Here is a 17,180-nt window from a genome sequence, read left to right on the forward strand (position 1 = left end):
TGGAGTGGAGCTCCACAATAATTTAATCCAATATAGTTCATAGATACTATAGTCTCCTTTTTCCTTGTCTCCTACGGCTGACCACTGCAACGCAAGATGCAGGAGACAGCCAGTGACATTCTTAAATGGCTGAATTCAAACAAATAGCGGGAGGTACTTCTTCACAACTCAGTGTCTTTGACACTCATTGTATGATTCAGAAAGTCACAAACTACGGATTGCTGGAAGCTAGGAGAGCGTAACGTGGAGGTATCACTACATATTTTTTCTGTTTTTATAAGCACCTACTACTATACGTTGTTGCAGATACTAGCTTAGGTAGACCTTAGGTCCAACCATGTCCTGCTCCCCCTTTTCCACTCTATAAGGCCAACATCACTTAATTTCTGTTACACAACCACTGGAGTTGTGTATTAACAGTCATGCCTCCAAGAATTCCTTTTAGACTTATGGTACAAAAATTGACTTTCTAGATCTATGTATTTGTATTTTAGAAACAAATATAGAAATTCTTCTGTGTAAGAGGAAATAGTCCTAAGTCCAAGTCCTAATAAGTCCAAGTCCTAAGGAAAGGAATGGGGGCCCATATTTATTGCCCTTCAACAAACACATATTTTTCACAGCTTAAAGAAGTAATTTTTCCTTGGAATGCCAGAACGCAAATTCATTATAGCACCTGAAATTCAGGCTATGTTTAATGAAAGGTACAGTTTTGCCTTGAAAATTCATTATTACTAGTGATTAACTTTCTTCTCAGTTGCTGGGCTAAACTGCTGTGTTACCAGGTTAGACTAGGCAAGATATTTTATTCTTTAAATCCATGAGAAATTACTGAAACACACACACTCACACGTTACTTACATACATATATATATTTACATATATATATACATAGGTATATGCATTCTTTGAGATGTAATTGTTGATACACTTTTAAGTCCAGTTAAGATACTGGTATCCAGGAACTTTGATTTTAATAATGTGTTTCAGCTGTCTAATAAAATCCTCAGACCTCCTCTCCCACACAGCATGAAATCATGAATGGTCTCAGTTACAAAAGGTATTACCAGCTTTGCTATTCATTAATCCCTAGCAACAAACATTCATTATTAATTTAGGTTTTGTGGTTTCCTAAGTCACAACTAAACTAAAAATAATTCTACTGGGCTTTCTGGCTCATTTGTTCTGCCATTAGCAGACCAAAATTTCCATTTTTCCTAAATCCATTTTTTGTATTTAAATTTTTCTTTACATTTGTGAATATCACAGGACAGGGAATAGTGAAAGTGTGTAATCCTGTGAAAAAGAGCATGCATTGTAATATAACCCAGCTGCAGGCCCAAGACACGACTTTTGTTTGCGTAAACACGTAGGAAGGGTGTCTGATAAAAAGAGCATGTCAGGATTTTTCCTGTCTGGAAGGCTGAGCATGAAAGATATGAGAACTAAGGAAAAAAACACACTTTTTCTTGCTTAGAGGACAACATACAATACCCAGTAATTTACAGAAAGAGGAACTGCAAACAGGCCCAACATAAAATGTCAGCAGTGTCAATAGTAATAAATACTTCTGTGTTTTAGAGATAAGCTTACAAGGTAACATGCTGGTCTATGATTGCAGCACAACCTGACAAAGAAAACCTACTGACCTCTGTTTCGACTAGATTATATGCTTGTTTTTATTCCCCCAAAACGCATGGAGCATCACACCATCATGATGTAAGAATGGCACTTAAAAGCTCTAGCAACTCTTCTAAACAAAATGGTTTAAAAATTCTCCTTCAAGATCTAACATACCCTTACTAAGTACAAGAAGTTTCATCATTCATAAAAACACACTCTCCTCCATGCTTCTGTTGTTATTTTCATTTAGATCAAGTTTTGGTTTTATCCAAACCCATATAAACTTTTAATTTATGAATATATGTGCATATATTACCTTGAGACTGGTTGTACTGGATTAAACCAACATCCATTTAGCTTGGTATCCTGTTTCAGATAACAGGTAGAGGCCAATGCCTAGTACTACTCCAACATCAAAAGCTTTGTAGTGGGCTCTAAAATTTGGTAATGTTGCGAGTTTTATAGCCACGTATTAATTTGGCCATATTGCACATGCTGTGTAATTTATCAAATAGATTAATTATCAAGTAGTAGTAGCAAATAGGAATTCAGAAATTTCAGTATGTACTATGTGTGAGGTGCACTAAGAGATTTTTAAGGGGTACCTTTCTCATTCTACCACATTCACTGCAAAGCTAATACATTTCCTGAAAAATTCTCAAGTCACGTATCCCACAAATTGAAGATGTAAGCGGTGTCATTAATTCGGTAAAACCCTAACTCGTTTTAGTTAGGTTTTAATGCTTGAATCCTTAACAATTTCATTTCTTTACTGCATATTCTGACAAGCGAGCTTATTACAAACGTGCCCTTAACAAAGGTGGTCTTGAAAACATTGGGGGAAAAAAGAATGGAAAATTCTACGTTCACGCCTGAACATGCCAGATTTCATCATTCATAACTTGAAAAATGCTGAAGTGATTTTCTTTAAATTTGGACTGTTTTTCTTTTCACTATTAAAGCTATAAAACAAACCAAGTTTAAAGTTTGTAGCTTCAGCTGTTTTTGAATTATGCAAATATTTCAATATAAAAGTATGTTTTTCCATTGCTGAACTGATTTTGCTCAGACTTTCCAAAGACTTCCCTTTGGGCCAAGACCAGTCATAAAATGTATCTGACTAAAAGTAATTTGTTTAAAAACGTTATGAGCAACTCTGTAAAAAGGATAGTTTTCACAGCATTTAATTCTGACAAATGTTATAGCACACACATAGATATGACATATATGTTGTTGCCAGAGTTTGTGATTTTTGGTGTGTTTATTAAAAGCCCCAGCTGCTAAAATCAAGAGATTGGATGTGGTCATTAACCCTTCCCCCCTTTCCCTGCATACGTATTTTTTCATGGTTACAGAAAAAAGTGTTGAAACATGGAATGAATGTATCCCACCAAGCTGGAAACCTGAAGTTAAATACAGAATCTCAGACCTGGGAAGAGGAATATGATGAACAAGGTTGCGTTAGTGGGACCCAAGTGTTGATAGCCAAGTAATTCCCACTACAGCCAAGGACCATCCACACAAGAATTTAACCAATGCTGTTCCTCAAATAAACTTTCCCAGGCAATCAAGCCCATAGATTTGACTTTTCAGTTACTAAACCATACCATAATGCTCTGTACTAAAATGTATCATCACAGGTGCCTCTCTCAGGTTACTTTTTTTCAAGAGTTTTGTCAAAATTCAATCATTACGGAGACACATTTTTGAAAAAAAATTTGTCAATGGTAATTCTTAGGCTCACTAAGAAACTCCAGTGCCTTCAAGTTCTTCAGTAAAAGATAAAATTTGACATCAGAGGAAAATGCACCCAAATGACACGAATAGGAGAACTTCAGACAATGATAACATGCTCCATGGAGTCTTATTAGAAGCTGACAGTTAATTTAGTCAACATTTCATCTGCAATAGCTCCCGTGTGCCAATCCTAAACACTCCTTTCCTTCCCTATAAAACATACTGATCACACTCAGCTTGAATTTGAGCTTGCCTTTTCCTTGCAATTATTCCTACTGACTGAGAACAGGAAGGAAAGGGAGAGGAAAGGAGCCTTGGGGCTGGAGTACTGTGATGGAGGAGATACGAACAGACAGTGGGAAGACCCAATGTGCTCCATGATAGAGAAAGAATTTTTTCCTCTGAAAACACAAATAATTCAGACAGATTAGGAATTTGGACCGACAAATGGGAATGGCTTAGACTGGAATGGCTGATGCAGTTATTGCTTCTCACCATTTTCATGATCTGCTCCAGCTGCATGGACCTCTAAGTTGTTTGTCAATCAGTGCCTGAGTGGCCACAGTTCATGGTCTCTTTGAGGTGAGCCACCACTAGTTTTTGTAGGCATTAAACAATGTTGGGTTAAACTGCAGCAATTCACAAACTGATTAAACATCCTTGCCGTAGGGCTGGGACAGATCGCTGGAGGAAGTAGACTTTTTAGCTATCTCAGTCTATCAGAGATATATTCTCTGAACTTTTTGGTCACTCTTTTCTTTTGGTAACAATCTGCACCTTCCTGTCCTATGCTCTACTCCTCAAATACCTGTTGATACTTCTGTTCTCTGGGATGTCCAAGAATCAACAACTGTCTCCACAGTCAGTCCTCTGCACATGTAATGAGCAGCTGTATTTGGTCTTCTTCATCCCACCAAAAATACAATAAAATTCTACATCTCGTTTACCAACACATATAATTCTGTGTCCTTTCATGAATGAACAAGTAACCTGGAACAATCCCTTTTATTCACCTCATTTTCTCTCCTTCCAGCCAGACCTGAACCAAAGTGTATCCCCTCCTTATTTCCATTTCCTGATCTACCATTCGGCCTACACGTAACCCACCAAAGAGGAACACTCTTCCTCTTGTAACACAGACACTCTCAGCTTAGCCGCATGGCTGCCTTGTCTAGGACAGTAAGCAGAGCTTTTTTTTGACTGAGGACACAGACCTCTGTTTAAGGAAGCTCTTACAGCCACAGTGTTGTCTTTCTCATTGTGCCCATGCATACGCTGGGGCTGGGCAAGAACGGGGAGGTGGCTGTCCATGTGTCTCTCCGTAGAGAGCAGTCCAGTCCAAGGCATTCACTTTTACTCCCAAGGCTCAGTTGCTGTCAGACAGCAGAGTGCTTTCCGTGGGGAAAATGCAGAAGGGGAAGAGAAGAAAAGGTACAAAACCCACAAAGGGCCAAATTCACCTTGGCATCTTTCACTCTCACACCTGTAAGCTCCAGCTCCATCCTGCACTCTTTCAGTGGACATAAACTGAGAACACCAGAATATGTGATCTGCCAACAGCTGATGAAGAATGGTTAATGGCAGCAGTGGAAGGGAAGAAAGAAAAATCAGAGTCTTTTGTCTGGATACTGATCCTCTCTGGTTGAGTCAAGTCACTAGTGACAGAAACATCTTTCAGCTAATAAACACCCTGGAACCATGTTCTTGTTATCACTATTGACTTGCGTGGAAGGTCCAAATCCATTGCTGAAATCCATGACTTTGCAAGTACTGATCTAGGCACAAACTCTCTGACAATACATTGTTTCCTCAGAAAGGCAGGATAAACAACCATACATAGACTGCTTTTTCTAAAACCTACTCTTCTTCTGTGCATTACAAAGAGAAAATGAGTTCTATGCAGGTAACTACTCCTAAATACAGCAATTCTTCCAAAAATCATTTAGAAACATTTTAACACTTTCCACTGCAGGTTTCAAAGCACAACTAGACCTAATTAGTGTTGAAATAAGTGTGTTAGCAGTACTCTATGCCTTTCTATTGTATCATCATATACTAAATTAAGGGACACATTTTCTTCCTTTCATTATTATTTTAATGTGAAGAGGTGGGAAAAGGATGATCCACACCAAAGGAAGGAAAAAGGGGGAAAACAATAACAAATTGGTACCTCTTTTGAGAATTGCCCCACAGGCCAAATATTTTTATGTTCTTAATCATTATTAAATGACTTAACATGACACACAGAGCCTGGCGAATGATTGCATCCTGACATGGGAATGAATTACAAATGAAATGAAAGATCAAACTGTATTAGAGGACTGCCTCTGGGAAATGAAAATCTTTAATTCTCTTTTATTATTGACATTTATTTGGCTGCCATGAATAACAACATAGCAAAGAGATTCAGCTACGCTTGTGCACTGAATAGCTTATCCCACGGCTCAAAACTGCCTTAACATTTATCATGTTTGCTTTTGTAGCTGACACCATTGCATACACTCTCTATCCATCTTGCATTTATCATGCATATAAAGTGCATTCTCTAATTTAAGTTCATTTCATAGCGAACAAACAGCTAAGATTAGCAAGTGTCAGTCCTCATATAAGCTCCCAGTTGTAAAAATATCAAAGAAGGGATTAATGGATTTGTTAACAACTCCAGTTTGAAGAATAAAATAAGTACACAGTGAAAATTAAATAAGAGCACAGGAGGGTTACACATAAGATTCAGGTTTACTAGCATTATTACTAGCTCATGTATAAAAACATTTTTACACTGCTATTTCTCAGCCAACTGTACAATACTCCAGTGGAGTGCCTCCATATGGGCCATTCACATAATGCAGTAACTTTCTGGAAGCAGCACTTTCATCATTATTCAGTGAGATACACATACACAACTCTCAGTGACTGCTATTTCCTTTAAATCAGTCTGTAGCTAACAAAATACAGGAAGGAGCGAACTATTGGAGAAATCATTCAAACTGCTAATAAGAATGATCTATATAGCAGTGACATACCTACTTAGTGCCTAGCCCTGCACACACAGGCTGAAGCAAATCCTGATTTTGAGGCAAATATCATATGAGTAAGCACTGGTCCCTCAGGTGCAAAGCTTCCTCGACTTCACTTGATTTCCAAAGGAGGAATTCAGCCCTGACTAATAACTTATCTTGTGCAGGAATGAATGACTAAAATGGCTTGCCACAGCACATGTTTTTAATAGCTTTATTTAGTCTAGAAGCATAGGTGGGCAAAATTAAAGAGACTGTCAAAAGGCAGGCTAGTCATGTTTATAATGCTTAAATCTGTGTGTCGTACATCATCAATTTAGACAGCACAAACTACTCGTATCCCTGCTAGAACACCTTTTTCCCATGTATTCCTTTGAGAATAGAAGAGCAGACGGCTGAGAAAAGCTTGAAGTGAGACTTTCTGCTCAAAGCAAGAAAGACTGGAAATTCACTTAGTACTGGATTTCACTTCCTCCTTTTCACAAATGTTTAAATATACTATACTGTTGCACAGCTGTTCTCAGCAGGCATAGTGTGTTCTTGTTTGCAGCAAAGATGGCTACACAGATAAAATCTCAAGTCATAAAATCTGAGCAAAACCAACTGGATCAATATTTTAGATCTATGTTATAAAAAAGAACTTCAGATGTTCAAAACTAAATTCTCAGGCATTCCTATGAAATACTAACTTCTTGAATTCAGAATCTTAAAACAATTAAAACATAACAGAGATGAGAAACATTAACATCAAAAGGCAAACGCTATGCCTACCATTTAACAGCTGTAATTTCTAAAACCAGAACTTGCAATTGGTTAACTAGAATATTTACTGAGAGAAAAGATTTGAAAAATATACCTGTAGCCATTACAGTGTCATCTTTCCCCTGGGTAAAGACTACAATTCGTTGCCTTTTAGTGTTCACCTTTGGCAGGGCTTGTGTCTTCCGGGCTATCTCTTTAATGTCTTCAGTCTATTAATAAAGAGAGAAAATTCTTGTAACCAGCATATTAGAGCAGTGAAAGATTAGAACTGTATTAGCAGATCAAAAATTTGTTTTCTTACGGCTAGGTATAAAACAGACTTTATTGTCTGCAGAGAAAGATTTTTAAAAGGAGGAATACTTCATTCTCCTAAGGGTTTATGTAGTACTATGAGACCAGTGTTTTTAATCTCAATAATGATAGTTCAGCTATTCCAATTGCTGCAAATCTGCAAAGCTAACAAAGGAATTACAGAGCATTTCCTAATGAGCAATTAGTGGGTTTCTTTGCTGCTGACTGGATTCTAACCTTACCTATCATAAAATTAAAAATAAAATTGGTAAGAGAATACTTTGGATAAACTCTGAGCCTGAGTTTCATCCTGTTTAGCCAGGTTTTATAGTAGCATAATCCCTTTGATTTTAGCAGGATTACAAACACTGTTTCTTGAACTTCCCTGCAACAACTGATCTCAACAAGTAAACCCACGGTACCCTGCAGCACCTTCAAAGGTGTGGAGCCCAGGTGAATATTCCATCTACAAGAAAAATTCCATCTGAATATTCCATCTACAAGAAAATTCCATCTACAAGAAGGGCCGGAGGGTAGACCCGGGGAACTATAGGCCTGTTAGTTTGACCTCAGTGCCAGGGAAGCTCATGGAGCAGATTATCTTGAATGTCGTCACGCGGCACTTGAAGGGCAACCAGGCGATCAGGCCCAGTCAGCATGGGTTTATGAAAGGTAGGTCCTGCTTGACGAACTTGATCTCCTTCTATGACCAAGTGACGCGCCTGGTGGATGAGGGGAAGGCTGTGGATGTGATCTACCTTGACTTCAGTAAGGCTTTTGACACCGTTTCCCACAACATTCTCCTCAAGAAACTGGCTGCTCGCGGCTTGGACTGGCGTACGCTTTGCTGGGTTAAAAAGTGGCTGGATGGCCAGGCCCAAAGAGTTGTGGTGAATGGAGTCAAATCCAGTTGGAGGCCGGTTACTAGTGGAGTCCCCCAGGGCTCAGTGGTGGGGCCGGTCCTCTTTAATATCTTTATCGATGGCCTGGATGAGGGGATCGAGTGCACCCTCAGTAAGTTTGCAGATGACACCAAGTTAGGTGCGTGTGTCGATCTGCTCGAGGGAAGGAAGGCTCTGCAGGAGGATCTGGATAGGCTGGACCGATGGGCTGAGGTCAACTGTATGAAGTTCAACAAGGCCAAGTGCCGGGTCCTGCACCTGGGGCGCAACAACCCCAAGCAGCGCTACAGGCTGGGAGATGAGTGGTTGGAAAGCTGTGATATGGTTTAGTGGAGGTTTTGTTAGCGTTAGGACAGAGGTTGGACTAGATGATCTTGGAGGTCTCTTCCAACCTAGACGATTCTGTGATTCTGTGAATACGCCATGTGCTCACTAGCTCTCTGTTTGCACCACTGAGATGTAAGGAAGGAAAGGGTAGAAGCTGTATTCAATGGGGCACAGAACATCCCCAATTTGCTGAAGTTAGGATAAGCTGCAAAAATTTCAAGAATCTTTGCTTTAAAGGGACTTTGTCTGTACACCACAGTGCATGTAGCTAGGAACAGAGAACTTGGAATAGTGAACCAAACCACAAATCCATCCAATGTCTTTGACAGCAACAAGTTTGAAATGTTTTATTTGATGCAAAAAACCCAGTAACAGCACAACTTGTCATTAGAACATTATCCTTCCTATTCTCATATTTTAGTTGCCCTATGATTTGAAACACAAGGATTTCAACTTCTTATTTAGTCTTCAATCTCATCTAAATATCGGTATTCCTGTTATTTGTATAAGCATCAAATCCTTTTATAATGCTCTGTGGTAAGCTTTTTTTCTCAAATTTATCTGGAGTCAGTAAGTTCCACATAAATTAAATTTGTTATATGTAAACCTATTTCTTGCCATCACGTATAATATTTTCTTTTATTTTTTAAACAGTAGGAAAAGTAAGAAAGACTACACTTATTCTCTATCTTATTTACTGGGCCACGTTTTATTCCTATCTGTGTTAAATAATACTATACTATTTTTTTAGTTTGCTCTTACGTAGAAGCTACTATACTGAGAGACAGCAGATTTGGCGAGTGCCTAGTGTTGAGTACAGTCTGAAACCACAACAGTATCTTCTGCATTTTTTAGTGTCCTGTTCATTACAAATCCCAACTCATTTTTTTAACACAACTACATAATGAATAGAGTTTATTTATAAAGCTGTCCAGAGTGGTTTCAAGTCATCTACCAGAGTAGTTTCAATTAATTTGTATTAATAACTTTTTATCTTCCAAAATCAGCATATAGTGTTATTTTTTAAGCCAGGTACAGTGCGAAGTTTTGACTGCAGCTGTTGATTTTAACAAGAGGTTGCTTCTTTTTCAGCAGCAGCTTAGATAAACAAGACCTATAAACCCACATACTGTCCAGTCCTGTTTACTTGCTGCTTTTTAGGAATCTTGTTGATAAAATCACTGACAGCATTCCACTTTTATTAGGTACAGAGAATATGCCTAAGCTGTATATTTATCAATATCCCTCTAAATGAAAATTATCTAGCTCTTTTGCAATAGTTCTAGCCTCCCTTTAATTTCTCCCCCAGATCTCTGGTAGTCAGTGAACCCATCGATTAGACACATTTACCAAACACTAAAATATTTTCCCCTTACTTATTAGTCTCTAACTACCTCTTCTAGATTTTTTCTCACACTTCTAATCTCCATATACAGTTACTACACTCTCATTTGTGTTATTTCTTAATTCCTCCTGCTTAGACTCTTAACATGTGCTTTCAGGGGGAAACTTCTACTGCTAGAGAAGTAAAGGAAAAACCTTGACTCCCTCTGAGTAGGGGCATCTTACCCCTAATTCTCAAAAGGCAAGGAATCCCTTAAAGATGCTGGAGAAAAAAATGCAATTGCTGCTCTTTTGTTTTCAAATGTCTTTTTAAGTGGAGATTTATGTGTAGAAGGTATCAGCTAGTGGCATAAACTGTTAGGCAGGGCACGAATGGAGAATTATGGCCCTCCAACCTGGCAATGTGTAGGCTTCAGACACCTAAGTTCTGAACTACTTCAGGACTTGACAATTAAGAGATCCTTGAAGTAAAGGTACAATAAAGTGTCACAAATACCAAGAAAAACAGGAAAGAAGTGTTTAGTTTTTCCTAAGGAGGAAGCGGCTGCTAATGACACTATTAAGTAGATTTACAGTGGAGCAAAGCAGGCATAGAAATCAAAGAGCTTAAAGATATTTGTGTAGTTTATTTACATGCACTTTAAATTTTAAAAAAGAAAACAAGGAAGTTATAATGGGAGAAAATAACATGATCATAAGATGATTTCTTCAGTTTAAGGAAGAACAAAGAGGAACTTATATGAGGGAAATGAGGGCCCTAAGGAAAAATACTAGTGAAGAACGATGGTAAAGGATGAAATAGGGTAGATGGTAAAAGAAAGTAAAAAGCATGTATGTTTTCAGGAAGAATTAAATATATAATAAGCATGTAACAGCAGAAGAAAGGTAATTACTGGAAACAATTTTTTTAAAAAGTAGAAGTTTCAGAATAGACTGGTTTGAGGAGTTGTGTCTGATTGTGAGGACTTCAACTGAATATCATCTTCTGTGAGAATTAGCTTTGCCACTTTCTGCCAAAATCACTTTTCAAACTGAAAATTTTCAAAGGAAGACAATAAGAAATAGATTATATAGTGGAAGAGCTGGAACCTCAATGCTGGGGAGGCTTTAACTTTTCCACTGTATGTCTCTGCCTCACCATTGTGTTGTATTTAGAAGGTACAACTGTGACATTTTGTGGTATGTGAATATTTATAGTTTAGGGTTGCCAAAGTACTGTGTCCCTTATTTCATTGTCAAGCAGCAGCATGAAATGTTGTCATCTCCTATTTCTGTACGGTATATACATAATATCATCAAATAGCTTTAATGAATAATATTTATTTTGCATTGACTCATACTTGCACACTTACTGAGACTCTGCTATGCATCCTGTATCTACAGACAAGGCTGAACGGTAGGACTGTACTGGTTCATGGACCTAAAGCCTCTGTAACGTGTCCCAGATTCACAGGATACTCACATATATCTAATTGTATGCTTGAATCTGATTGAACAAAGCTGACATGCAAATCTCACACAATCATGATCTGCCTGTTGGTGCTGACCTGAAAAACCTTGCATGCGGCGTTCTTTACAGGAATTAAGTGGGCTATACACATGGAGGAAAAGTACTTCTGATATCCCAGGCTCAGGCAGAGGTATGTGAAAAACACCACATGGCTAAAACTGCTAGTCAGGCACTTCTAATCTTTGACTCGGAACAGACATACAAAAGCTGGGACCACCATAGCCCTGAACTAAATAAGCATGAATCCACTGGAAACAGTGGAACTCATTGCCTTCAAGACTTAAATTTGACCCAAGATCCCAAACTCTCTCATTTGGTTCCCTAACAATATGTACTTATAGATGAGAGCTCCATCTCCAACACAAAAAATTATTTTGCATGGCAGCTGGTACCAACCCCTTAGATACATTCTGCTCCATTCATTTAATTTTACATTTACATTTAATTTTACATTTTGGGTTTACAGTCAGAATTGAACCCTAAGTTTTATGTTAAAGTAGGGCTATGTTTTTTAAATTCCTACATATAATGAACAGCAAGTTACCATTTTATAAAAACAAAACCTCACAACCCTTATCCTGTCAATTCTGTTACTTGAAACGTAGTTAAAATATACTGACAACCATTCTACTACTTCATGGGGAACCAAGTCAAGAGCTGCCCTGGATAAAAATGGTGACTATTATAATGCATTACTGAGATGACTGCAATATGCAATTAGGATGAAGCACTATCTTCACAGACAGTGAATTTACTATTTATTTAATATTTTTAAAATGTCATGGAACACAAACTTCACAAAAAAGACACCACTGATACACTCCAGGAAGAGACTGCATCAGAAGTAATGTTCTGCTTTTGATTATTACAGAGAAGCATTGGTCAGGAGATAACGTGAAGGAAATAACAGTCTTCAAATATGGTGATTGATTTTATAAATATACCTCGGATTTCAGCAAACTACAATGGAAGACTAGCTCTTAGTAAGATGAAGCAGGAAAATAAAAATTCCTTTGAACAATGTTTCTTGTACAATAAAAAAAAATTGATTTGTGTCAGGGAAGTGTTCTCTCCTCCCAATTACAAGATTTTATTTCTTCAAAAAAGGTGCTTTGTTTCCTGAAGTTGGCTTGTATTATTTTTTTTCTTGAAAATTGTTTTAGATATACTTAACTCAATCCACGTTTATATGATGCATAGTCCACACAAATTGTTGAAGTAAGTGTGAGACAGAAATGGAGATGATATTAAAAAAAAAAAAAGGCTAGTTACAATTGACTTTCCATGCTAAAAGACTTCCAATAAATTATTTTTGTAGTTGTTATTAAAAAATAAAATTCTTTCCAGGCTGCAATTCAAATTCAGGTAACAGCAACTTTTCAATACTTTTACGGTAAATATTCTCTTGATTTTTGCTCTGGCCACTCTAGTCCTTTACCTTTCTATGCTTTCTCAATATAGAATCATAGAATAATAGAATCATAGAATGGTTTGGGTTGGAAGGGACCTTAAACATTATCTAATTCCAACCCATACAAATCGCAGAATCAATTTTAAAAGATTTTGAGAATTGCTGGAAATTTTTCCTGTTTATATTTATTTATTTATTTATTTTTTACTGAAAAACTAGTTGAAGATATTTAAGTTTTTCCTAACATACTTTCTCAGTAATGTGATTTTTTTTCCCTTTACAGCACAATGGGAAAACAAGACTGTGGACACTTATCAAATTTTACACTTCTCTGTCAGGAAACTTGACGTGTGAGTTGTTGCCAAGCAAGCGAGTAATAAGAGATAAGATCATAATCATTGTGCACTTTACTGATATGCTGTAATCAAATGTGGCAGATTTAGGATGTTCAGAAGGAACCATGCTAGAATCTCTAAGCAAGCACTAATGGAAAGGTTAATACGATGGTAGTTAGCAGACACCAGCAAAAGCAGTTTGTCATTAGAGCTGAATTTAAACCAGGCACATTCAAAGTCTTTAGCTCAAGGGGGCAATAAAAATATAGAATGGGTAGGCTTCATACACTACTTCCTTTCTTTTTTATTGTCTAGCTACCAGAGGGTATCAATAATTTGTTATGCTTCATAATATATTTGGAGGCATCTGTGAAATTCATTCATTTGATAGAATAAATTGGAAGTGTATTTTTATGCTAACAATACAGATTATACAAATGAAAATTGACACTGATAAAAAGTCTGGATTTCTACAAAGCAGCCGCATGAATTTAGAAAACATAAAATGAAATGGGACAGCCCACAGTTTTAATATCTAAAACATTGATGGCATTGATGTACCTGCTGGTGTATGGCTCTAAAGAGATCTAAATTGTAGAACAAAAGCTGCCAGTCTTTCTTTCTTTCTTTCTTTTTTTTTTTGCATGCAACCATCCCCACACAAAAGTGGCATGTGCTTAAAGCGACACGGTTCAAATTGCGCGGCTTCTATTATTTATGCAAAATGGGTGTTGAGCAGTCAAACTGCTATCTATTCTTCCACACTGCAAACAAATCAATTAAGGTAGGTCTTATTCCAGTGAAAAAACATGTAAAAGGATTTATGTGTGTTCAGTTCTGCAATTTAGATTTCAGTGAGATCGCTTACTATCTGTGAAATTAGTACGACCGTTGTCACATTAATTATAGTATTTAAAACCTGCCTATTTGAATCCAGCATTAGAGACCAATAGCTGATAGCTTTGCAGATTAAGTTATCTGAATGCAGCCAATGAGAGGAACTATAAAAAGGTTTAGGCACTCGAATAAATTCCTCAAGAAGATGAAATTAAAAGCTCTGAGAATCACTGTAAAATCAACAGTGTTTACTTGAAGAAAGTAGAGGATAAGGCATTTTTCAGAGCACAGATGGAAAACACCAACTTGAATCTGTTTTGAAACAGAAATTCCACACTACCCCTTTGGAAAGAAGCTGTTTGGAGAAGCAGGGTTTACATTAATCAGTACCTAACAATTTTATGTACAACCTTTCTAAAATTCATTTGCATAATGATAATCCGCATATGGCAGGGTTTAAGTTCTTTAAGCGGTGTTAGATTTCACTATTTAGTCTTGCCTCGCCACTGCCTTAGCAGTGAATCCTTATGGAGTGTAATGCAGCTAATGAGGTAGCTTTTTAACTGAACAAACTGACAGGTCCCATATCTGCAGAGGCAGCTTGAAACCGTGCCCAACCTCTCGGCTTCCCAAGAGGCTTTTCAAAATTCAATAAATAACATCTGTAGGCGATGTTGGGTGCAGACCTAGCAGAGTGCGTCATAACACTGAGCTGGCAGAACAAAGAAACCATGACGACTGCCAAGTTTCCATGGCAACCGCTGTGAGGCTTGGAGAGTATAATAGCACATCAATCATTGTCCAAAAGAACTTCATTATCAGCACGAAAAAAAACCTTTAGGATCTGTTTAGTGTGCAATTGTGGGTTAACTCACCTCAAAGCCTTGCTCTCTAGCAAAAGTGGCAGCTTCCTGCAATAATAAAAAAAGAACAGTTAATTATAAAGTGCTAGATAATGAAGAAATAACACATTTTAAAACTCATTCAGCCAGTTTTCCTTTTACACGATTATCTCAATATCCCCATATACAGTTGTTCAATTCTGATAGTTGCACCAAAAGCTTCCCCCTCCTTCCCGTGAGCCCAACAACAGCACCATGTCAACACACTTCACAAGCTCAAATAAAGAAGGTACAATATATGTTTGTTTTTTTCCGGGCGAGGAAAGTTACTACTGGATGTAGGACTTTAAGCAGGAAATCACTATTTCATAGCCAGGCAAATATCCTTCAGACATATTTTTAATTGAAATTGCATGGTATCTCTATTTATGCACTTCATGGGATAGAGGTTTTTAAGCCATTTTTAAAAAAGCATTTGTCGTCTACTGTACATAAAAAAAATAGGATCATGAAATGTGTTCAAACCCTTGTGGTGGAATCAGAGCAATTTAAAATACTCTGATGTCTTAATCACTGCTTTAGGCAATTTAACTATGTTCTTTTCCTCAAAGAACAGAGGAAACGTCAGGGTATCAGAATGTCCTCATTTCTTATTTATATTAATTGGAGATATTAAAATCTCTTTTGAAATAAAAGCAAGGAGACAGAAGACAACAGCAATGTTTTTCCCTTTTTCACTTTTTACCTCAGCATTGCAAATACTGTAGACAACGCTCAGAGTCTTCACATTTTAACTTGCAATCCTCCAGATAATCTTCGCCAAGTGATATTAATAGACGGATAAGGCTCAAGTCTGAATAGCGAGTCGATCCAACTAAACAAAAATAACTACTGTACCACGTCATTTAAGGCCAGTGTCCCTATGACAGCTTTAATACTGCAGAAAATACATACTCGTGGACCTATATGATCTGCCAATTTGGGGGCAATCTAAGAATTTGAAGTGGGTACAATTGATTATAACAACAGTAAGTTGAGGTTAATAAAATGTGATCAGCTGAAAAGCACAACTCCTCAGGCTGCTTCACTGCAGGAACATAAGGCTGACCGGGTTAGCCTTAGCTGATGTTGACAGAAAAACTGAATCATGGTCCTGACAATTGGGTGCGGGCAAGGTTAGCCACTTTGACAATTTACTTACAATTGAATTCCTTCTTGTACATCACACAGTCAATGACATTTGCTAGCCTGGCTGTCAAGACGGAGTGTAGGGTTCAAAGATATCATGCAGTGTTTTCCTAAACCAGCATGTGATTAACAAAGCCTATGCTCATATGAAAAAAAGGAGCCTGCAAACTTCCACTATAAGGTGATGCACATACAATGAACTGCAACACAATCAAGAAAGCCTCAAATGGGACCGGGATGCAGGAAAAAAAGCAAAACAAAAATAAGAGAAATAAGGGAGCGCTAAGGGGGGCAGAGAATAGGAAAATAAACTAAAAATTATGTACTGCAGCCAGATTACTTCTTTAACCTCAGGTTTTTGGTCATGCGAGTGAAATCGGAAGTTGCACTGATCTGTCCTTAGGGGATTTCTTTAATGCCCCAAGGCAGCAGGACATTAACATCTGTGTTAAACTATTGTTTGGCCAGGAAACTGGACACCAGTACATTCTTACATCTGTGAAATAAAAAACTATTCCAGTTAAGTAGTATTTCCTTATGTGGGAGACTTTGAGAGAATTCATCTTAATTTTCTGTACTGGGGCACCCATGCATAGCACATGTGGTTTGAAAGACCTGGCCCTTCCACAGAAAAGTTAAACGATTGCACATTTGCTAAAAAGTATCTTATCTTTGGATTTTCCTGCTAGAGCTCCATCTTTCAGCCTGGTCTGCTGCCCAGCTCCATGAATAATAGCGGCTAGCATACAATCATAGATTTTCCTGCAGTTGACCTCTAATCTAAGGGTGTCTGAATGTGTCACAGAACACCAGCAATCTTAATTTCCTTCTCTCCTATCAACCAAACCTCATGAACAGCTTCTTTCAATAAGGACTGAGCCTACAGCTCTCTGAGAATCAGCATCTCCCCAAATGACACCCCCTCCAGAATTAAGACCCTTCCAGCAAAATGGAGAGAAAAGCTCACAACACAGCTTTGGAGACGACAGTTTGGTGTTTGCAAAATGGTGAGAAATGTTCAGCAGGCCCTGAATGCTGGGGCCAGTTCAAAGTA

At 37.7% G+C, this 17,180-nt stretch overlaps 1 protein-coding gene across 6 annotated transcripts in view; it reads right to left on the reverse strand.

Annotated features, from left to right (window-relative positions):
* Positions 1-17,180, reverse strand: part of ADK (adenosine kinase) — a 291,598-nt gene that overhangs the window by 35,219 nt on the left and 239,199 nt on the right. For all 6 annotated transcript variants that reach the window (XM_035543036.2, XM_035543028.2, XM_035542992.1 and 3 more), the window contains 2 exons: positions 14,972-15,007; positions 7,234-7,348 (listed from right to left, as the gene is read on the reverse strand). In XM_035543036.2, the coding sequence (XP_035398929.1) occupies positions 7,234-7,348; positions 14,972-15,007 (151 nt within the window). The remainder of the gene's footprint in view (positions 1-7,233; positions 7,349-14,971; positions 15,008-17,180) is intronic.

This window comes from Cygnus atratus, chromosome 7, assembly GCF_013377495.2.
Source record: "Cygnus atratus isolate AKBS03 ecotype Queensland, Australia chromosome 7, CAtr_DNAZoo_HiC_assembly, whole genome shotgun sequence".
Taxonomy (NCBI): Eukaryota; Metazoa; Chordata; class Aves; order Anseriformes; family Anatidae; genus Cygnus; species Cygnus atratus.